This window comes from Penicillium crustosum (assembly GCF_028827405.1).
Source record: "Penicillium crustosum strain IBT 35664 chromosome Unknown utg000005l_segment0_segment0, whole genome shotgun sequence".
Classification (NCBI taxonomy): domain Eukaryota; kingdom Fungi; phylum Ascomycota; class Eurotiomycetes; order Eurotiales; family Aspergillaceae; genus Penicillium; species Penicillium crustosum.
The window spans coordinates 3,434,001-3,454,791 of record NW_026623126.1 but is presented as its reverse complement, the minus strand read 5'-3'; the positions used below and the strand labels follow the sequence as shown (position 1 = coordinate 3,454,791).

The following is a 20,791-nucleotide window of genomic DNA, read 5'->3' as shown; positions in this document are numbered from 1 at the left end:
GCTGGCGGGATATGTAGTAAGACCGTGTTTACAGAGAACAAGTAATTAATGCGAGACGGATGCCTGAGCGCCTTAGACCCCTGCGCACTCGTTCTTATCGTTATCGTCACGTGATGGCAGAAAAAGTTCCCCGCCACCGAGGGGAAATCGGTCGTCGCCGGACGATCTTATACTTTACACAAACGATATTCAATATGCCGTTGATCGAATCGGACGCTCCTATGGCAGAGACATCATCCAACGATCTCCCAGATCGCCTGCCTTTCCCACCCACCACCTACTCTCATATCTTGCATTGCTCTTATCATGACTGGCATCCGCGGTAAGCCTCCATATGACTCAACACCCATCATACAACATATCTGACCGAAGTTCTAGCTATCGCACACTTGCTCCTAAGTCGCGTGTCATTCCATTGACTGCTCCTTTCGTTAAATATCTCCGCGCCGACGGCATTGTTCTCCCACCCGAGGCCGTCGCCCCAACCGACGATGATAACCTAGACACATTCTCAGATTCGGGCGAGGAGGAGCCCGATCCATCTACAGAATGGCAAGAGATCCACACCCAGATCAAGAATACCATCTCAGAATTTGGTGGCATTGTCACACCGAAATTAAACTGGAGTGCCCCCAAAGATGCAACCTTCATGGCCGCCACAAACGACACCCAATGCCGTTCTCCGAATGACATCTACCTCCTCCTGAAAAGCAGCGACTTCATCACCCATGATTTAGATCACCCCTTCGATGACTGTGTGCCGGATACAACCGACGACGAACCCACGTCATCCACCGTTGACTCACCGCTGCCGGACGTTCCGTATTCTCTGGTTCTCCGCAAATATGTCAACTTCAACCCTTCGCTTGAGTTCCGGTGCTTTGTGCGCAACCGTGTACTGCTTTGCCTGACGCAGCGTGATCAGAATCACTTCGACTTCCTCTTCCCCATGCGTGATATGCTTCGGTCTCGTATCCAGTCATTCTTCGATGAGAAGCTCAAGAACACCTTCCCGGAACCCAACTTTGTATTCGATGTCTATATCCCCGCGCCACACCAACGTGTCTGGTTGATTGATATCAATCCGTGGGCGCAACGTACCGACCCGTTGCTGTACAGTTGGTTGGAGATTCTCCAGATGAAGGATCCGATTGGTGTGCAAGAGGAAGAAGATGATGGAGCGGAAGGGTTTGTGAGAATCTCACTTCAAGATGGTAAAGTCATCACTTCCGGCACGTCGGAAGAGCTTGAAAAAGAAGACGACTTGAGTTCTTCCGACTCGGAGGATGAACATGCGGGTGCTGAAGGAGATGACGAGCAGGCCCCCTTCCTTCCTGAATTCCGTCTTATCAAGAAGGATGATCCTGAGGCGTATGCATTCAGCTCCACTCAATATTCGGCCCACAAGGTGCCGAGGGAGCTGGTCGATGCCTCACTTGAGGGGCCTGGCGGCATGAGTGAATTCATGGGTCAGTGGCAGGATATCTTAAAGAAGCAGGAGCAAGAGGATCGGGCTGCTGGCAGTGACTCTGAATAAATAATCTCAACTCAGAATGCTGAGTGGAATAAAAGCATGGATTATTGATCTAGTGGCGTTTAAGTATAGCAGGGAAATAAATATTTGGGAATTTCAAGGTCGCATCGTGGACTACAAATCAATCCACACATTATCAATGAATAAAAATCAATATATATCCATGGATGTAATGGTCGTCAGTCACTAGTAATCACAATTACCTCAATCAATAGACATTTCTCAATATATATAAAGACAACGATTGTATACTACATACATCATACCAACCAACAGAGAGGTTTGATTAAAGGATTGCCCTCTTCTGATATTATGTTTCTTACTTTGATTCTTTGTCTTGACGAACAAATTAAGGCACATAGAGATATTCAATCCTAATAGATGGTTCTACTGAAAGAAGCACCGCGAAAAAGTAGGTACCACAGTGAGGCCTTAGAACAGGCAGCCATAACTTCTGATATCTATATACAAAAATACCATCCAGCGACTAAAGCTTATGTCTCTTCTCACCAGACGCCAACTTCCGGAACTCTTCCTGCGGAATTCCCATCATAAAGCGCTCAAGGCCCATAAACGCCTCAACACCATTCTGGCGGTCCAGAAGCTCCCTCTCCGGCCGTCTTACCAGCTCCTTAATCTTCAACAGACTAGTCTGGTTCAAGTGTGTACCAAGACGATCATCAACCTCCTCAAGCACCTTCTTCAAGAACCCATCAGAGTCATCCTTCTTCCCAGACTCCGGCGTGATAACCTTATTCACAAAGCCAGTCGCAACAAGCTCGTCACAAGTAATCCGCTTACTCATGATGAGCGCCTCGTTCGCTTTAGCGATGCCGAGGCGCTCGACAAAGGCACGACTAGCACCACCTTCGGCGACGAGGCCTAGCGAGGAGAATGGGGTGAGGAGGAATGTGTGCGGGGCGGCGTAGATGAAGTCAGCGTGGGCGACCAGTGCGGCTGAAAGACCGACAGCGGGGCCGTTCAGGGCAGCGACGAGGATCTTGGAGTGGGTGTAGAAGGTGCGCGTGGCATCCAGATTGTTAGCGACGAAGCCCCGGACGAGCTCGCGGCGGACGTTTGTGTCGGCATTGTCGCTGCCAGGACGTATGCTTGTTACGTCTGCGCCGCTGTGGAAAAAGCATAAGTATTGGGATAACTAGCACCGGGATTGTCTGTGGATGGCATACGCAGAGAAGAAACGACCTTTTCCGGTCAGGACTGTGATAAAGATATCCTCTCGAGCGTCAATTTCGCGTAAACGCTCGGCCAGGATGTAGTATAGGTCGGCATTGAGAGCGTTTAGCTTGTCGGGTCGGTTGAGTGTCACGATCGCTACGCGATCCTGGTAGGTGACAGTAATGAGATTTTCGTTCGACATTGTTACTGTATATTGTACGAGGAAACTGATCAATGGAACATGAAATTGAACTGAATTGCAATGGTTTATCAGTTATTTCTATATATGCCCAGGTGTTGGGTATCCGGGTACAAGTTAAGTTTGCGGGGAGCCGAGGCCCGCGGTGAACCTACATATTGATGCCTGAGGCATAAAAGAAACGAATGTTTGTCTTGTTTGCTCAAGTTCGAGTAATCAAGCCCGTGACTGGTCCACCGACCATGGCACCACTCGGCGATTGAAGATTGAAGATTGAAGATCAACCTCCAAATTATTGCTGCTCTCTGTCTGCTGGAATCAGGCGGTATTATCAATTGAGCACATTCCAACAACAACAACACCGAATCTCAATCCACACTCTTAGCAACACCCGAAGTCAAAACACCCCGAAAAAAAAGCAACACATCAAACCCATACAATGTCGCAAATGTTCCGCAAGTTGCAGGGAGGCAACCTCGAAGTCCTCAAGGTGCGTAGCTGACAATCAAACCTCTTGAGCGGGCAATCTCAGCTCCCGTCTTCCATCGCTTATTCTTGGGACTAACGGAGCCTATGTAGTTCGGGATGTACGTCCTCTTCCCCATCGGCTGGATGTACTATTTCGGTACCAACCTCGACGACCGCTTCGCCACAAAGGGCTTCTGGCCCACTGCCGAGCAATCGCACAAGATTCCGCTGGATAAGGAGGAGATTGACCAGGAATTGGCACGTATGCGCATGGTGGATGCCATAAAGCGGGAGCAGAGACAGGCGGCGGAGGCACAGGCTCAAGCGCAAGCACAGGTGCAGGCACAGCTCCAGGCAACCGAGAGTCAGCAATGAGACTGCAATTGGTGGTTGTGATTGGGAGGAGCTGGTAGCATGGTCTGAAACATGACTTGCGCTCGTTGTCTGAGTCCCTCGGGGGAACAAAAGGACTTTGCAAAAGGACCCATTGATGTTTCCATTCCCTCTTGTTTGGGGGATTCATAATTACCGAGGAGAATATTGGCATCGCGCTGGGGAGTTACACATGTGCTGATGATGGGTTTACTTGTACAACACTCTGCTCTGGGCATCGAGGGCGTTTGGGGGTTTTCATTTTATGTTGCATTATTCAACATTATATTGCTTTTTTTACCATCTACGATATATTATCTACATTTCCTCTACATCATTCTGGAAAAGTGTGCAAAATATGAACTTCAATCATGATCACGTTCCAATGATAACACAAACTGGCACCAATCGACCACAGAAATCTGCCGGGAAAGAGGCATATCTATACACAGTGTGGTGCGAAGGACCCAAGAAAAAGAAAAGACAAGAATTAATAATAATGTAATCCGCCGCAATGCGACAATGCAAGTCATAGGGATGCCGCAAGTTCCCAGAACACAAGAACTCCAAACAAGCGCCGGCCGACAGGAGTGGATACGAGGGTCCCTTGGATACTAAACTCCAAAGTCATTAGACGCTTCCTCACTCTCGGTAATAGAGAATGCAAATGCAACCATTATGCGTGTCGGGCTTGTATTCACAGTTCACCCAAGCGCTCGGTCGAGGTGGCAGCGGCATTCTTTGCCGTTTCATACACCATATCCCCAATTTGCGTGGCCATGCCATTTTCGCCAAAGACCGAGCTGATGGACAACCGACCGGAGCTGAACAAGCGCTCGCCGGCCCAGTAGTAGTAGAGGCGGCCGTAGATGGCGCGGAGGTGGTCGGGGAGGTAGATGTAAGTTCCCATAGCGATCATAGCAATGAGGCCAAGGAGCAGCGTGTCTATATAGGAAATTAAACGTCAGCATGGCGCGCCAAGAGTAATTTGGATGGGAGACAGGCGGGACGTACTGAAGATGAGCTTCTCGATCGGAGTAAGCATGTAGAGGGAGAAGGTCACCTCATACTGGTAGACCTTCAATCGCATCCAGCGGAAGAGGCTAGAAACGGCCCAAATAATGAAGTCCATTGTTGCGGGGTATTCAGAGGATTGTAGGATGTTCCGGTCTTTCGTTGTTTCCTGCGACTTGTGCTGCCGTTTGAGTTTTTTTTTTCTCTCTCCACCACCTAGGCAAGAACCGCCAATTACAAAAAGCGAGAAACAGGTCCCGGAGACAGTCGTATCAGACACGGGCACTATATGTATGTCTGGCGGAGCGTGGTGTTGTGAAGGGGAAAAATGAGGGACGTTCCAAATCAACACGGCTTGGGCGAAATGTTGACGTGTGGTCCTCGGATACCGCGGGGAAGTAGGCGATTGAGGGATATTCGTTACAACCAGGAAGAGTGTATTGGCACGGAGAGGTTGAGGTGGATTGATGATAGGAGTAAGGAAGAGAGGGCGGATAAGAGTCGCGGAGCTGGGGGAACTGCAAAACCCTTCCCCTTTCCGTGGTCGCCGCGGGAGTTTGTACCCAGTACACACCTTTGCCGCTACTTCACGCCTGAGTCTCAGGTACTCGGTACTTTGTGTTTCAGAATATGTACAATTTGTATAGTTTAATTAGAGGTCACGATCTTGGATAATAGAAATATCTACCTAGATATAAGCATAGCATATCCTTTACATATTCCCTGTCAGTGCCTCTATCTATTCTAATCATCGGTTTTAATTGTCCTTTATATGTAGGCAACGATATTGAGCATAGAAGTACCACTAGTAGTTCCATGATCCTTCTGCTAATCAAGTTGATTTACCCAAATATAAAAGATTCAATATCCATCATATATATCTCATAATCCTTAGATCAGTGCTTTACTATTCACGAACGCCTCTCAAGTCCTATCATGTATCTGCATAGTGGTAGTGAGGAAAGCTTACAAGACTAAATAAGTATCAGGTGTACCACCGGGCTTAAATAATATACTCCAGAGGCCTATAACCTCTATTTGTCTGAGATATCAAGGTAATATCATTTAAATCAGCCACCAAAGAAGCCAAAGAAGCCAAAGAAAGTAATACCTCCAGGGCTGCTCGCATACTTCCTAGCTTATCTCTTATCGCAAACATCGGCGGCAATCCATAACCTCAACGTTCAACAAACCACAGCACAAACACCAAAGCAATGTTCTCTCGCCTACGCTGGTGGACACCGTCCCGAACACTATCAGCCCCAGCCCGACTCTTCAGTCAAACCCCCATCGTCCCCGCAAAACCCCTCCCTCCACGACTCAAGATCAACGATGCCGACATATCAATATCCTACCTAAAAGGCACTGGGCCTGGCGGACAGAAGATCGTACGTTTCAAGTCCCAATCGCATTCCCAGACCATGCACCCTCCTCCCCTCTCTCTTCCCAGATCGCCGCCATCCATAACCAGTAGACCGAAACTAACAAACCCTAGAACAAAACCAACTCCGCCGTCCAAATTATCCACAAGCCCAGCGGGGTGGTAATTAAATGCCAAGCGACACGCTCACAGTCGCAGAACGCGAAGATTGCGCGCTCGTTGCTCGCTGATAGAGTCGAGGCGCAGGAGAAGGGGGATAAGAGTCGGGTTGCGATTAAGGCTGCGGCGGCGAAGAAGAAGAAGGCTAGTAAGCTGAAGAAGACGAGAAGAAAGTATCGGGAGCTTGGGGAGGGTGGAAAGCAGGGGGGAGCTGATATGGAGGAAGAGGATGAGATTGAAATTATATGGGATGATGATGTAAAGGAGGGGGGAGAGAATAAGGAGGCTACATCGGAAACTAAGCCGGAAACTAAGCCGGAAACTGGGGGTGAGGTTAAATCCTCTGAAGGGTCCGGAAAGAGTTCATAATGTGAGCTTTGTGCTTTATAGTGTTGCATGTATTAGGGCATTTTGTATAGTAGGTCTACTGCATTGGTGTTTGAGCGTTTACTTTTGAGATTTACATTCTCATGGATGTTCTTGTAATGGAAAATCAAACAAACATTTATTTCATGGATCTAGTGTCTCATCGCAACATGCATATGGTGTAATAGGGGGAGTTGGGGAAAATGATTGCATTGCTCTGAAGGAGAAAGCAAACACGAGTAGGTCGAACTTTTTTTAGTTTCTTGAAAGGGAAAGGGGGTCATGGCAAAGCCACAACTAAGAAATGTAACTTCCTAGCACAGTCTTCGACTGGTCGTCAAGACGCTCCTGGGCGAATTGTGAAATACGGCCATTTTGCTTCTTGTCGGCCTCCTTCAGGTATGAGCCAGCCCAAGCCTTGAGATCGGCACCAGTTTCGGGCCATGGGTCCTTCTGCTGGGCGCGGATGGTGTTCAGAGGAGTAAAGCCAACACCGAAGGACATGTCTTCGATGTCTGCATCATTAATGAGATCATCCCTGCTTGCGGGGAGCGGGGGAAGCTCGAGGAGCTTCAGCAAGGCGGTGCAGGTGAAGCCCCATCCCTTCTGGCTGTAGCGAGTGGCAAAGGCCTCCGAGTTGGCAAGGGTCTTGGTGAAGGAGATGATAGCCGTCTTGCGATCCAAAGGCCGGGCAAGCTTCTGGGTTTCAGGCAGGATGACATTGACATAGATGGGGGTAAAGAGTCTAGGCATGGATTAGCATATGAGTAATACATACAGGACAGGGTAAGGATACATACCCCTCTTGCACCTTGTCGGTGACCTGGATGACAAAGTCCGCGCTGTAGCCCTTGTTGTCCAGTGCCGAGATGAAGTGGAAGAAGCGGATGAAGCGCATAGTCAGGTTCTCTGTCTTGGAGTTCTGCAGACGCTGAAGAATAATCTGCATGATCATGACAAAGTAGTTCTCAAGGGCAGTTCTAAAGAAAGTGAAGTCAGGTAACCGTCAATTAGGGCATGGGAAGGGGTGATACGTACGGTGGGAAGTTAGCAACAACTGTCTCCAGGAGATCAAAGCCGAAGCTCTCATTAGCCTTGGTAGAAACTAGTTTCTGGAAGATACCAAGGATGGGCTCGATCTGGTTGTGTTCAATGATGAACTGCGAGCCACGGGGAATGATCGAGGAAAGGAGGCGGACCAAGGCAGGAATATTTCCCTTTGAGTCCCACATAACGGGCATCAGGATAGGGCCAATAAGTTCCTGGTAGTAGGTGGGAAGGGTGCCGGATGGGTTGGCCTCAAGCAGCGCCGCGAAGAGTTGGAAAACGTAGGGGATGAATTCTGAAACTTGTTAGTAAGGGGTGATTCTAACAAAGATATCGTTTCGTTTGATTTGACTCACCCTGTACATCATTCTGGAGGATAGCTGCGAAGGGCGCATAAAGAGCCTGCTCGAGCTTGTCGGGATTGGCAGGAGCAGCAAATCTAGAAAAAAAAAAATGTTAGGTTTGGGCGCTTGGAAACAAAAGAAAAACGTATAGGCACATACCGGATGAAGGCACCCATGGCTTCGAAGTGGAAGTAGTAGAATCGGGGGTTACTTGGGTTCGCGCTGATGATGTTGGTAATATTAATGAAGCGCTGCAGCACGACATCAGTGAAAGGCACCACGCCCTCCTTGATAACAACCAGAACCCGCATCACGCAACGCATCAAGAACTCGTTCTCTTGCACCTTTTCAGGAGCTGGGTCACTCTGAATCAGCTGGAATATGTGCTCGAGAAGATCCTTAGCAAGCGGTGTGATTTCAGTGGGTGGAATGACTGCCTGTCCTTGGCTGTCGGTGAGGAAAAGCACTCGCTCCAAGGCAATGGCGGCGTAGGTGTAGACAACAAAGTTCGACGACGCCAGGTGCTTCACCAGCACAGGGAGAACCTGCTGCCACTGTTCCTTTGTGATGATACTGCGGAAAGTGTACAAATACTTGATAGCGTCGACCTTCAGGATAGGGTGAACGCCATCCTCGTTGATCAGATCCGCGGCGAGGTTCTGCTGGAAGTAATCCGTGATACTGACCAACGGATTGGTGGCGGTAACACCGTGCGAGGAGGTCGCAGTGCCCTTAGCGGCGATAGCGGAGTAAAGGTACGTGGCTGTGTCCTTAGCCTTCCAGTTGGATGAATCCTTGGTATACTCTGCCAAGTAGTGCTGGGTATACTTGAGAACAACCTGGGTCACCGGCTCTTCGAATTTCTCTGCGAGTTTACGGAGGAAATCAGTGGCAGCTCGACGTCTGGTCTCGCTGTCAGACCCTTCCAAGTCCCGGCGAATGAACTCAATTGGCTCATCCTCGAAGAGTTCTTCGTCGGACTCACGGAGGCTCACGTTGGGCAAGATGACCTTTTCAACAATCTGGCCCAAGGTTTCCTCGGCTTGGAAAGCAGCGGCATGCTCGGGCATGCCTGCGACAGATGTCAAGAAGTGCAGTGCTCGGCTGACCAAAATATCATACTTGGTCTCCTGGCCGATGGTTGTAAGGAAGTTCCATGAGCTTCCAATGAATTGTCCAACGTGAGGCTGGAAGACATCCATGTACTTCTGCACATAGAGAGTCAAAGCCTCAAAGATTCCAGCGCGAACATATTCCAACGGACCAGCCTCCGTCTCATCATCGGTGTGGAGTAATTGGTTATCATAGGTCAAGTATTTGAGGAAGATTGTTGTAATTCCAGAGATGTTGTCTTCGAACATAGGAGGGAGATCGTGGGAGGAAAGGTCGTAAAACAGCTTCACCATCAGGTTGAGCTGATTGAACCCTTGGGTTAAGTTCTCTTTGTTGGTCTTGTTTTGTTCAAGATAGTTATCCAGGGCCTGTAATTTATTAGCATTTAGCCCACCGGAACAGAACTAGGTAGAAAATTAAAGATACCTCAAACAGGGCCAGGAACGGAGTACCGAACTTGTTGAGAACGTGGTTGATCTCGGTGTAGAGCGCATCGGACTGGAACAAAGGTCTCCATCTCTTGAAAATTGAGTGCGCGACTTGCAACACACCAATGTTGACGGTGGGGTTACCCGGTGACAGCTTCGAGACGAGATCCTAGAGAAAACAAAACATCAGAAATAGCATTACAATGCTTTGTTGAGTCGCAACTTACATCAACTAGAGTATCCCACCGCTCCCAGAAATCACTGTCGGCAATCACACTAACGGCCTCGCCCAACTGGCTCTGGATTCCTGACGGAACCGAGATCATCAAGGAGATCAGCTCGCGCTTGAGAGTGGTAACTTCATCCTGCTGCAGCTTGTAATTTCCATCTTCGTCCGTCCAGTTGCGCTTGATGAAGTTCTTGAAGCATAGAGCACTGGCAAGACGTGTGTTGTAAGGTGTGGTCTCCGATGCAGTGATGTGAAGAAGCTGTAGCGAGAAACCGGGCTTCTGTTCTTCCTGACGAAGAGTAATCTCGGCTGAAAGGAAAAAAAAAAAGAATCACACCGGTCAACACCGATCGTAGTACTCAAGGGTTCAACTCTTATAACTCACCCGCCTTGTTTTGCCTGGGGTCCAAGCTTGCCTCTAACAGAGCTCCAAGACCCTCCGCCATCTTGTTGCGTGGGGTATCAACACAAGTGAGGGGGATAGATGAGGAAAAGAAAAGAGAGGGGCAAATGGATGAGGATAGATAGGAATTAAGTATTCAGTGGCTCAAAGGGGAGGAGGAGTGTTGACAACCACAGAAGAAAAAAGATAAAAGATCCAAAGCTCAAAGATAATAATGCGAGCGCTCAATAAATTGTAACAACCCACATAAACACCGGAAGTACGCTAATCCCAATATGGTTAGTACGTCACATGCTTGAGCCTCTCCGTGCCTCAGGCATCAATACTTGATATTCTGAATGAGCGTTTTGTATGGAGCATGGAGGTAAGAAAATATGTATAATTGAAGAGTAGTATTATGTGGTAAATATTTTTATTTAATTCTCTATATTCATATGCTTTTCGTGACAAATACAAACTCCTATGGACCTCATTGGGAACCATTAATGCTTAGACAACAATGTTGCTAACGCCGTTAGCCAAATCCGTCTCCTTGGCCTGGGACATAGCCTTGACCTGGTCGAAACAGCCGGCTGCGGCGGAGAGGAATCCAAGGAATGGCTTGCTGGGTGCCAGGACACGAGAAATATACTCGGGGTGGAACTGAACACCCACGAACCAGGGGTGGTCCTTCAGCTCAACAATCTCCATGCGCTCACCCTGGTCATCCTTGCCAATGAAGTGAAGACCGGCAGCCTGGAGCTGATCGATATACTCGGGGTTAACCTCATAGCGGTGGCGGTGGCGCTCATCGATAGAAGTGCGATCCAACCCGTAGAGAGAACGGAGCTTAGACCATTCGGAGTTCTCCTGGAAGAGGGTAGGACGGGAACCAAGACGCATAGTACCGCCGAGGTTCACCTGGTCGATCTCAGGCATGTACACCACGATCGGGTGCGTGGTACGCTCGTCAAGTTCAACGGAGTTCGCACCCTCGAGACCACAGACGTTACGAGCGTATTCAATGACGGCAATCTGCATACCCAGGCAGATACCAAGGTAAGGCTTGGACTTGGTGCGGGCGTGGTGGGCAGCGCGCATCATACCATTAGTGCCTCTAGTACCGAAGCCTCCTGGAACCAAGATTCCATGGGCGGTGTGGACATCATACCAGGCCTTGTGGTACTCTTTGGAGTTGGTCTCCTCCCACTCGGTTTCAAGGTGCGAGGCATCGACCCAAATGATGTTAAGCTTTCGGCGGGAAGCCATAGCCGCGTGCTCAAGCGACTTGATGACGGACAGGTAAGAGTCGTGGAGACTGACATACTTGCCAACCAGAGCAATGTTGACAGTCTCCAATGTGTGCTCTTGCGCAGTCGTAAGGGTCTTCCACTGTTTCCAAGTGGACTGGCCCTTGAGCAACTGAGTCTGAGAGATGTCGAGCTTCTTCATGTTGAGAAGGTCACCCAGAACACCAAGGAAACCTTGCTGCTCGAGAAGCAGAGGGACGTGGTAAGTAGAGCTGACATTGTGCACGCCAATCACCTGCTCTGTCTCAACCTGGCAGAACATGGCGATCTTATCGGTGGTGGCCTTGTCAAGGGGTTTCTCGCAACGGCATGCAATAAGATCGGGGCTCAAACCAGCCGAGCGAGCATCCCGGATAGCCTGCTGGGTAGGCTTGGTCTTCAGTTCATCGTGGATGACGGGGACCAGGGAAACGTGCTAGGAAAGAGTCAGAATTGGCTGGAATCGAGTGGTCTGTTGGTTGAACATACGATCTGGACGAAGTTGTCCTTGCCAGCCCGACGACGCAGCTGACGCAGAGCCTCAACGAAAGGAGCACTTTCAATGTCACCAAGTGTGCCACCAAGCTCGATAACACAAACATCCGGCTCCTCGTTGGTGTCGTCAGCGGGGGTTCTAGCCACACGCTCGATCCATTCCTGGATAGCGTCCGTCAAGTGGGGCACAATTTGCACTGTGCGTCCAAGGTAGTCACCGCGGCGCTCCTTCTCGATCACATGCTTGTAGACCTTTCCGGTTGTGATGTTGTTATCCCTTCCAAGGGTAACTCCAAGGTAGCTAGATCGCAGAAGATCAATTAGTCTCCAGTCAAATAAACTCATGGAGACAAAAACCTACCGCTCGTAGTTTCCGAGATCAAGATCGGCTTCACCACCGTCGTTCAACACGAACACCTCTCCGTGCCTAATAAATCATCGTCAGGAACAGCATTCAGAAATGAGGACTGATCAACCACATACTCGGTAGGGGCCATGGTTCCCGCATCGACGTTCATATAAGGGTCGATCTTGATCGAGGTGACTCGAGCACCCTGAGTCTTCAGCAGCAATCCGGTACTCGAGGCTGGAGAAAGTTAGACCGAGCGGACTTTTATTTTCTAGTTCGGTATAAAGAGAGGTGTACCAATCACGCCCTTCCCGATGCCACTGATGACACCTGTTGTACATGAGTCAGTTACTGCTTTTTCATAATAGATTGAGTCAGAATAAATACCTCCAGAAACCACGACGTACTTCATCTTGGTGATGATAGGGACGAAAAACCCGACTGAGACAAGAAATGTGTGATTTGATATTGAGTTTAAAAAAGAATGACCAGTATAACCAAAGACCCTCGAAAAGAAAAGAAATGTAGGGTGCCGTTCCTGGCTTCTGCCAAGGGGGAAGAAAGAATGAAATAATTTTTGAAGCCGCAAGAAAACCGCCTCTCTGTGGTTACCGCCCCCCCCACTTTGATTGACTTTTCTGCCTTCCCGATAACTATGAGTCATGTGATTTGAATGAGATCAAAAGGGTAGAGAGAGAGGATATGCTTTGATAGCGTGTACTCTACATACGGAATACCCCCTAGAGAAACTACACTTAAACAGTCCCTGACTATCTCTGTTTATAGTCTCAACCCCCCTTTGATGCTTATCCTTAATAAAAGTACACACAGATAACAAATCTAGAGTCTAGTTAAAAAAAACTAACTAACCTTAACCTCATCTCTCACCGCCCCTTCTGCCACATATGCTAGGCGGTGTGTGACATCAGTACTAAGTACATCAGGTGATTGGGCTGGCATATCTTCATCTCCAGTGCGTGATTGATAAACCCCTCTCAATCCACATCACATCACTTGCTTGTTGTGTCATCGATCCGGTGGGGATACTGGTTCCATTGATATTCATCACTTTAACCCTGTGATCCCGGTTCAATTCACTATCCGCTGCCGATCAGTGTCATTTTGCGCGCCGATATTGATCACCAAATACCCACTGTTTCAGCTTGCCAGGCATCATTTGAGTCCCTGCGTGTGCATTTTCTTATCATAGGAGCTGCCTATGTAGTCAAAAGCTCTTATTTGTCACTTTTAAAGAGTAAAAATTCCCTATCTGTCCTTTGATGTTACCTATCTTGGGTGGGTCATGCAATACCTGGACTAACTTGACTGTCAAATAGTTCACAAGCCACGTCCTCCTGACTCTACCCTCTTTATGCTACTGGGCGGATGTCTCCCGATGATGCTCCACACTTCTCCCAGCACAAACCCTCGTCAACCAGCTTCGCAGATGTTTTCAAAACTCTAGGTGTCGGTCGACCTAAATCGCATTCCCCAGTCTCATTACAGGAAAGCAGCAGCGACTCGCTATATCACACGGATATTCGCGGAACAAATCGACGTGGACACGGATCCGAATCAATGCATCGTGGCAGTGTCGTGTCGAGTTCCTCGGACACTCCGAGTGGCCTGGATTTCGAGACGTCACTGCACAATCTATCGCAAAGGCAAAATATAACTCAGGCGATTGAAGAGGCTGATAGTTTATCAAAGGGTCTCTCATGGTTCAGCTCCGAGCAGTCCGTGGTGCTGTGGGAGGCTGCCGAATATCTCTTGCGTCATGAAAGCTCGTTGGATGCTCAGCAAAGTGGTGCCCGTTTGTTAGAAGCGATCGCAGCCCGTCAAGATCTATCTCCGTCAGCTAGGCGCCTGATTTTTGAATCGATAGCTTCCCCCGCCGAGCCGGATGTGATTGCTGCGCGCGTACAGTCGTTGATCTCCCTATCAGACCATGGCAGGAAGTTGGATTTCGCGAGTTCCTCAATTCTCCACATCATCTCCTCGTGGATTGTTCCGTTCTATGAAACAATCGCATCTGCTCGATCGAAGGCGAAAAAAGGAAAAGTGGTTAAAACACACGGACCCACTCACGATGAAGCAGTGTTTGGAGACCTCTTCCAATTCGCGGTCGACCTGATCACTTTGCAGCGAAAACAGCCAACCCAGGATGAAATCGAAATGCTTCTCACAGAAACATTTACTACTTGCAAGAGGACAAGTGTTGCGGCAGATATCAAGAACTCTTTGGCCGTATTCGACGCCGTCATTATGTACGCCGATGTGCCTGACACAAGTTTCCCAACTCTCCTGGAAGTCCTTTGCAGCATCCATGCATCAGTCAAACCCCTCTCTGGGCCCACATCGCGAGCAGTGCGCAGTCTAGCCAAATCACGAAGACAGGCGGAGATGGTGAATACACTTCATGACTTCCTGAGAGAGTCGTGCGCCGTCGAACAAAGTCGAAACTTAAATGTTCTCCGTGGCACGCTTTATGTGTTCTCGGATTTTGTTCGTGCTTATGGACAAGATGGCATGCCCGAGCTTCCCTTTGAGCAATTGATGGAATCATTGCAAGTCATTGCCCAAAAAGACGATAGCAGGGTGGATGCCGACCTGTTGGATCTGTGTCTAAATATTCTGGAAGGAGACTACCTTCGAGTCGCATTAGAACAGGATTGGATGGCATTTGCCAATCTTCTCATGCTGTGTTCTCGCAGGCTTGTGGACGAGTCAGCTCCATCCCCCACTTCTGCAACTAGCCCTCAGCTCAAACCAACGTACGACGAAACCAAGTCCTACATTCTAGCAAATCTCATCCGCATTGCTTCCGTACTTGAATCTCAGTGGGAACAACTCAACAGAGAGCAAAAACAACATGCGGTCCGGTTCCTCACAAAGATATACCAGCACATTGATCCTCCACAAGCTGAAATCATCCTCCATTCGATGAGAGAAGACAAGCTCTGCCATCCTTCCAACAACTCGGATTGGGCTCAGCATTGCCGTGAGCTGGTCGAGTATTTTGTTCTATCACGAAAGCAAAGCTCAGACATCCGCATCCTGGCTTTGGACACGTTGAAAGAAGCTCTTTCCGGTCATGAGCATTTGCTTTTTGCACCAGAGCACGGTCTTCTCGGGCTTCTATTGAAGGATTTCTCGGCAGAGCATGATCTTCTCTTCTTGGAGTCCCTGGTGTCTTTGTTAACCGGCCCGGCCGTACAGTACAGTGATGATGATACGTTCAAGTTGCTGATAAGTACTATCGGAGCGCCGATGCAGACGGAGCTCAACCGAGACGAACCGCGCGAACATCCTCCCAGCCATGGATCTCAACGTCGTACATCGACCACCAGTGTTTTGGAGTTAAGCTTGACAAATGTCTGTGCTGTGGGCCTTGTGAAGATGATGCTGCGTGCATTGAACCTCTCTTCGACCAAAGCTGTGATGGTTTTCGAGGCGCTTCTAGATATTGCTCAATCTCCAAGTCGACCAATAGACTCTCGTTTGACGGTCTTAAAGCTACTTTTCCGACTGCGATGTGACTCGGCTGGCTCAGTCACAGTCATATCAACATCGGAGAGTGACTTCTTGATGAACGTGCTGGGTCGCAATCTTGATCCTGGCTCTAAACTACAGGCCCCCAGCGATAGCCCAACCCGCGAGATTCCTCAGCATGATAACTCACCTGTCTCACCAACCGGAAAGATTCCAATGAGGGAGTCTGCGTCAACCCCTATGTCGAAGTCGGCCCCAGGGCGTGGCTCTATCTCTGCCCGTGGATCAAAACTGACGGCCCCAGTGTGGACATATGCTCTGCCACAAGTTCTTCCAGAGCAGCCACCTGGAGAATCTAGCCCTGTTGTTTTTGCTTACGCCCACCCGGAGGAATCTCCCGCCTCCGAATCAACAACACCAGAAACAAGGATCACGGGGCTGTTGAAGGTGAAGATGTGGGTCGAAGTTGTGATCACCTTATTACAACGAGAAGCCGACTGGGATGTTTACAGCTACATTCTTACTCATATCGGACCTCAGCTTGGCAACAAAGACTTTTTCAGGGATGCCATCCCTCAGATCACGCTTCTTCGCAGCATTCTGTGTGATCAAGTCAAGAATGGAACTTTCCACGAGCCTCCTGAGACTACTGGGTTGAAAAAGAGCGATGTGGCTGCCTGTATCTTCGATGCGCTTTGTATGCTTGTCAGCTACCACGAACACTTTGCTAAGAGTGAAAAGGATGATCTTGTCCGAGCTTTCATGCAGGGTATCATCGGATCATGGGGCGGCACGTCTCGTGGGTGCATTCAGGCACTATCACTCTGTTGCCATGAAATCCCAATGTCAGTCACGAAATCGTTAAACAGCATTCTTGATAGGATGTCAAAGGTGATTACCATGTCAAACATTGCCGTCCATATCTTAGAGTTCTTGGCTCTGCTTGCAAGATTGCCTGACGTTTACGTCAACTTGCGTGAGGAGGAGATCCGCACTGTGTTCGGGATCTGCATCCGATTTTTGCAGACCTCTCGAGAGCATCGGTACAAAGCCTCTGAATTGGCTGCAAGGGCGTCTATATCAAACCAACCTCCTCAGTCTAGGCTCAGTGCTGGGGCAAAGGAAATTGCCGCCCATGCAGCTGAAGCTCTCGAGACCTCTCAAGATGGAATGTCAAAGTATATCTCGAATCTCACCTACCATGTCATGGTCTTCTGGTTCTTGTCTCTGAAGCTCCAGGATCGTCCAAAACATGTGAATTGGATCACCAGCAGGCTCATCTATCACGACGAACATGGAAAAGAGGTGGTAGAAGAACAAAGCCAAGTATTTATTGATCTGATGCAGCGAGTTGCTTATTCGGATCTCGGAGAGACCATCCCCTTCGAAACCTTCCCTCCTTCCCCTGAGGATGGCCCAGTTGCAAAGAAGTCCTGGATTGTCGGCATGAGTATCGTCACCGTTGAGAGCGCCGGAGTATCTGGATTGTCTCAGATTACGAAGCGCCAGGCATCGGGTACCACATACTCTGTCTATCAACAGCGGACGGCCCCAGTTCTGCCGCATCAAGTTCCTCCAACCCCAGATGCCCATTTACATTCCGACTCCATGCGCACGGCAATCCTTCCGAGTCATATTATGCTTCAATTGACTGCCACTGCCTTCCCTACGCCTACAGTCATGCAGCCTATCCCAGTTCCGGAAGACGATATCACTCGACGTGCGATTAGTAATTTTGATCGCACCGACATTGTGGATGGTCACCGGATCGGTATTGTTTATATTGACAATGGCCAGACAAAGGAGGCGGATATTTTAGCGAATACTGGTGGTTCTGCGGATTATGAAAACCTGCTGTCGGGGTTGGGAACCAAGGTGTCACTTCGGAATCCCCAATTCAACCCGCAAGGATTGTATGCCGACACTGATGGAGAATACACCTATGCTTGGCGGGATCGTGTGACTGAAATTGTCTACCACGTTGCGACGATGATGCCCACGGACTTTGACCGTGATCCGGCCTGCGTCAACAAGAAACGAAACCTTGGCAATAACCATGTTACGATCGTGTTCAACCGATCCAACTTGCCCTTCAACTTTGACACAATTCCATCCGAGTTCAACTCTATCAATATTGTCATTACCCCGTCCTCTCGGATTGCCTACGACGAAAGTGGCAATGCCAATGGCGAGACAGACCCACATAAGCTCTACTACAGTGTGCAGGTCCTGAGCAAGCCCGGATTCCCAGACGTCTCACCTGCTGCGGCACCAAAGGTTATCTCCGGCAAGAACTTGGCAGCCTTTGTTCGCATTCTTGCTCTCAACGCGTCCGTCTTCTCGCTTGTCTGGAGCAACAAGGGTGGCGAGCACACCTCGTCCTGGACCACCCGTCTGCGAGAAATCAAGAAAGTCCGCGAGCGGGCTCTCACGGCCCAAGGCCAAGGCTCTGAGGCCGCCGAGGGGGCTTATCCAGGTCTACGACGGAATACCAAAGCCAACATCTTCTCGGAGGAACTCCCTTCTCGTGCACCTCAAGTACAGACGGATTTTGCTGCGGAATGGAACGCAGCAGCAGACACGAATATTCTCCAGAATTTGGATTTCTCCCGCTGGGCCCGCTAATCCCTCTTTCTCGAGAGTCTTGGCGATGACAATATTGGGCGAGATGACCTCTGCGGTTTATCCTCTTCTCCTTTTCCTAGTCGTATCTACAAGGCATCCTCTCTTCTCAATTCCTTCCCTTCATTCTCTTCTTATCTTACACCACCTCTCTCCCTCCTTTCCCCTCCCGATGACCAACGACCCCTAGAAACGACTTCATGTACATCATCTTGTGTTTTTTCTTGATGCAAGACAATTGTTGCATTTGTGAATACCCCCTTCCCGCCCCAAAAGTTTTTTGTTTTCAATGTTATGTCTGTCAGCGACTGTCGCGATTAGGATAGTAAAATAAACCAGTGTTTTATACTCGAGTTCACATGACGATGCCTTCTTTTTATCCATTTTAACCAACATGCCTTGGATATTCGGCTTTGTTTCAGCCCAGCTTATCAATCGCTATAACGTCAGAGCAGACAAAGCCTCCCAAATCGGATTTTCTTCTTCCAAACTAATTAAACCTGTCTACATTGGCGATTAGCCCTTTATTGTCCAAAACTAGCACTGTCTAACGCTATATCAAGACCTAGAAATATATAATGCAGATCCTACAGGCTTATTGCTCATTTGTTTATTAGAGAGCAGTCAAAGTAATAGTAAATACCACGGCTACAACCTACTAACACATCCATGGATGGTCTACATGGTTTGGTTGTGGAAATAAATAGTGTTTCTATATCCTAGCGGTATGATATGAAAGAAAGTGGCTCCGCGTCTGTAATCAATCCAGTTGACTCTGTACACTGTCAAAGGTACTTTTCTCCGCGTGCACGCTTATTTGCACTTTCCGAAGGGCTGGTTGGCCAATTGCTATTGCAGAACTGAATTAGCACATTTCTGTCCAGGGCTTGCTTTCGCAGTTATATTCAGGATCATACCACGCAGAGCTTGGATTCACAGTTACCCAAGCTTCCGTCCTGCTTGCACTGCCCTCCAGAGGGGATCTATTATGGAATTAGCTGGGTGGAATGGGATATGATAGGTATGAAATGATTCATACCGAGCCAGCGATGGAAAGGCCAACAAAGGCGAGAGTAGTGAGGATGGTGAAACGCATGATGATAAGTGGATTTAGAGATTTAAGGAGGATTGTTGGAGAGTTGTCTGTTGTAAATTATCAATCCAAGGACATGGGAGGATATACTTATACCTATTTCTCGGGAAATATATACAACCGAGATCTTCTGATCGATTGCTTTGTTTGGTGTTGATATTCATACCGATTAATTATAGACGGTCAAATGGAAATTTATGGGGCTGCAGAAAGTTGATGTCGATCATGAACAGGGTTGAACATGTGAATTGCTGTTCTTGGTTTTTCATCATCGACGTTTTTCCTCCTATGAGAACAACACTTCACTAGGTAGACAAGCGGATTCCTTTTCTTGATGTGATTTTCTTATTGTTTTATTGTATTGGAATTGAGATCTTATGCTATATGTACTACATTCATGTGAACAGGTAAACAGGCCCATGACATAATCACAATATCAAGCCCTAGAGCGATTAGCATATCCAAAGTACATATATATATAAAGTACTCCCCATATATTGTACATTTTTATATGAACGTTGTCTTATAGTTTCTAGAAAAGCCATTTGGGGTAACTAATAATAGCGCCACTACAGTATATCCGATGCACGGGCTATATCCGGTTTATATCCGATGCACGGACCTCGGTGAACGGAGGTTAAGTTCGGCGAACGGAGGTTAAGACTTCCGCGAAGCATAGGGCTGTGGCTGTACCCTGTCTAGTCAGAACCTTGGGATTCTGTGAATGTGGAGTGTGGTGTATTGCATATACCATCTACACCAATCTGCAAGTGATTTAGTAACAAAAACACAGTATGCGGGTGTAATAAAACGCCAACTTTACTAGTGTGAAGATACATGCAGGTTCCACATTGACAGAATTTTGACTGGGGAGGGTACATACATCCGGTGCCAAGGCACTATATACCCTTGTCAAACGAACCCCGTCAGGGGCTTAGCACAGTTATTGTACGTATACACACATAAAAAATATAAAAATAGCATTAAGAATAGTTTAAACCTGAAAATAAAGAACTGATCAGAGCGTACCTGTCCAACCAGAACGAGTCTTCAGCAGCAGAGCCCCCTTTAAGCCCCATACGGAAATAAACCAAGTGGGACCATCTAGAATATCAAGTTCGACACGTTCTATGGTTCTTTACTAGGTTAGTTAAGCGGAAGTTAGCAATCTATTAGGCATTTAGAGATTAATTTAGAGGCTTATGCTTCAGTATATATTGTTCCCTCGACTGGGAGAAG

At 48.3% G+C, this 20,791-nt stretch overlaps 9 protein-coding genes across 9 annotated transcripts; 4 read left to right on the top strand and 5 right to left on the bottom strand.

The window, feature by feature from the left end:
- Positions 1 to 194: 194 nt before the first annotated feature.
- On the top strand, positions 195 to 1,537 carry cdc123 (cell proliferation protein CDC123; the record flags this gene model as incomplete). The annotated part of the gene is made up of 2 exons (XM_056879711.1): positions 195 to 322; positions 379 to 1,537. The coding sequence occupies 2 exons, from the start codon at positions 195 to 197 to the stop codon at positions 1,535 to 1,537; spliced, it is 1,287 nt and encodes a 428-aa protein (XP_056725030.1).
- A 484-nt stretch (positions 1,538 to 2,021) lies between these two features.
- On the bottom strand, positions 2,022 to 2,912 carry N7487_011980 (dodecenoyl-CoA isomerase; the record flags this gene model as incomplete). The annotated part of the gene is made up of 2 exons (XM_056879710.1): positions 2,022 to 2,661; positions 2,722 to 2,912. 2 exons carry the CDS (start codon positions 2,910 to 2,912, stop codon positions 2,022 to 2,024), a joined length of 831 nt encoding a protein of 276 aa, XP_056725029.1.
- Positions 2,913 to 3,348: 436 nt separating this feature from the next.
- Positions 3,349 to 3,752, top strand: N7487_011979 (uncharacterized protein; the record flags this gene model as incomplete). The annotated part of the gene is made up of 2 exons (XM_056879709.1): positions 3,349 to 3,399; positions 3,489 to 3,752. The coding sequence occupies 2 exons, from the start codon at positions 3,349 to 3,351 to the stop codon at positions 3,750 to 3,752; spliced, it is 315 nt and encodes a 104-aa protein (XP_056725028.1).
- A 694-nt stretch (positions 3,753 to 4,446) lies between these two features.
- On the bottom strand, positions 4,447 to 4,881 carry N7487_011978 (serine palmitoyltransferase small subunit family protein; the record flags this gene model as incomplete). The annotated part of the gene is made up of 2 exons (XM_056879708.1): positions 4,447 to 4,694; positions 4,764 to 4,881. 2 exons carry the CDS (start codon positions 4,879 to 4,881, stop codon positions 4,447 to 4,449), a joined length of 366 nt encoding a protein of 121 aa, XP_056725027.1.
- A 1,077-nt stretch (positions 4,882 to 5,958) lies between these two features.
- On the top strand, positions 5,959 to 6,672 carry N7487_011977 (peptide chain release factor family protein; the record flags this gene model as incomplete). Its single annotated transcript, XM_056879707.1, has 2 exons — positions 5,959 to 6,151; positions 6,259 to 6,672. Exons 1-2 carry the CDS (start codon positions 5,978 to 5,980, stop codon positions 6,670 to 6,672), a joined length of 588 nt encoding a protein of 195 aa, XP_056725026.1. The 5' UTR covers positions 5,959 to 5,977.
- Positions 6,673 to 6,783: 111 nt separating this feature from the next.
- Positions 6,784 to 10,334, bottom strand: N7487_011976 (uncharacterized protein). Its single transcript, XM_056879706.1, has 8 exons — positions 10,216 to 10,334; positions 9,829 to 10,139; positions 9,600 to 9,770; positions 8,220 to 9,541; positions 8,073 to 8,155; positions 7,708 to 8,011; positions 7,470 to 7,649; positions 6,784 to 7,414 (listed from the first exon to the last, which is right to left on the bottom strand). Exons 1-8 carry the CDS (start codon positions 10,274 to 10,276, stop codon positions 6,967 to 6,969), a joined length of 2,880 nt encoding a protein of 959 aa, XP_056725025.1. The 5' UTR covers positions 10,277 to 10,334; the 3' UTR covers positions 6,784 to 6,966.
- A 388-nt stretch (positions 10,335 to 10,722) lies between these two features.
- On the bottom strand, positions 10,723 to 12,757 carry N7487_011975 (uncharacterized protein; the record flags this gene model as incomplete). The annotated part of the gene is made up of 6 exons (XM_056879705.1): positions 10,723 to 11,937; positions 11,991 to 12,297; positions 12,358 to 12,423; positions 12,480 to 12,582; positions 12,643 to 12,675; positions 12,733 to 12,757. 6 exons carry the CDS (start codon positions 12,755 to 12,757, stop codon positions 10,723 to 10,725), a joined length of 1,749 nt encoding a protein of 582 aa, XP_056725024.1.
- A 974-nt stretch (positions 12,758 to 13,731) lies between these two features.
- Positions 13,732 to 18,462, top strand: N7487_011974 (putative GTPase activating protein (Tsc2); the record flags this gene model as incomplete). Its single annotated transcript, XM_056879704.1, has 1 exon — positions 13,732 to 18,462. The coding sequence occupies one exon, from the start codon at positions 13,732 to 13,734 to the stop codon at positions 18,460 to 18,462; it is 4,731 nt and encodes a 1,576-aa protein (XP_056725023.1).
- An 810-nt stretch (positions 18,463 to 19,272) lies between these two features.
- N7487_011973 (uncharacterized protein) lies at positions 19,273 to 19,555 on the bottom strand (the record flags this gene model as incomplete). The annotated part of the gene is made up of 3 exons (XM_056879703.1): positions 19,273 to 19,308; positions 19,377 to 19,442; positions 19,499 to 19,555. The coding sequence occupies 3 exons, from the start codon at positions 19,553 to 19,555 to the stop codon at positions 19,273 to 19,275; spliced, it is 159 nt and encodes a 52-aa protein (XP_056725022.1).
- Between the last annotated feature and the right edge of the window lie 1,236 nt (positions 19,556 to 20,791).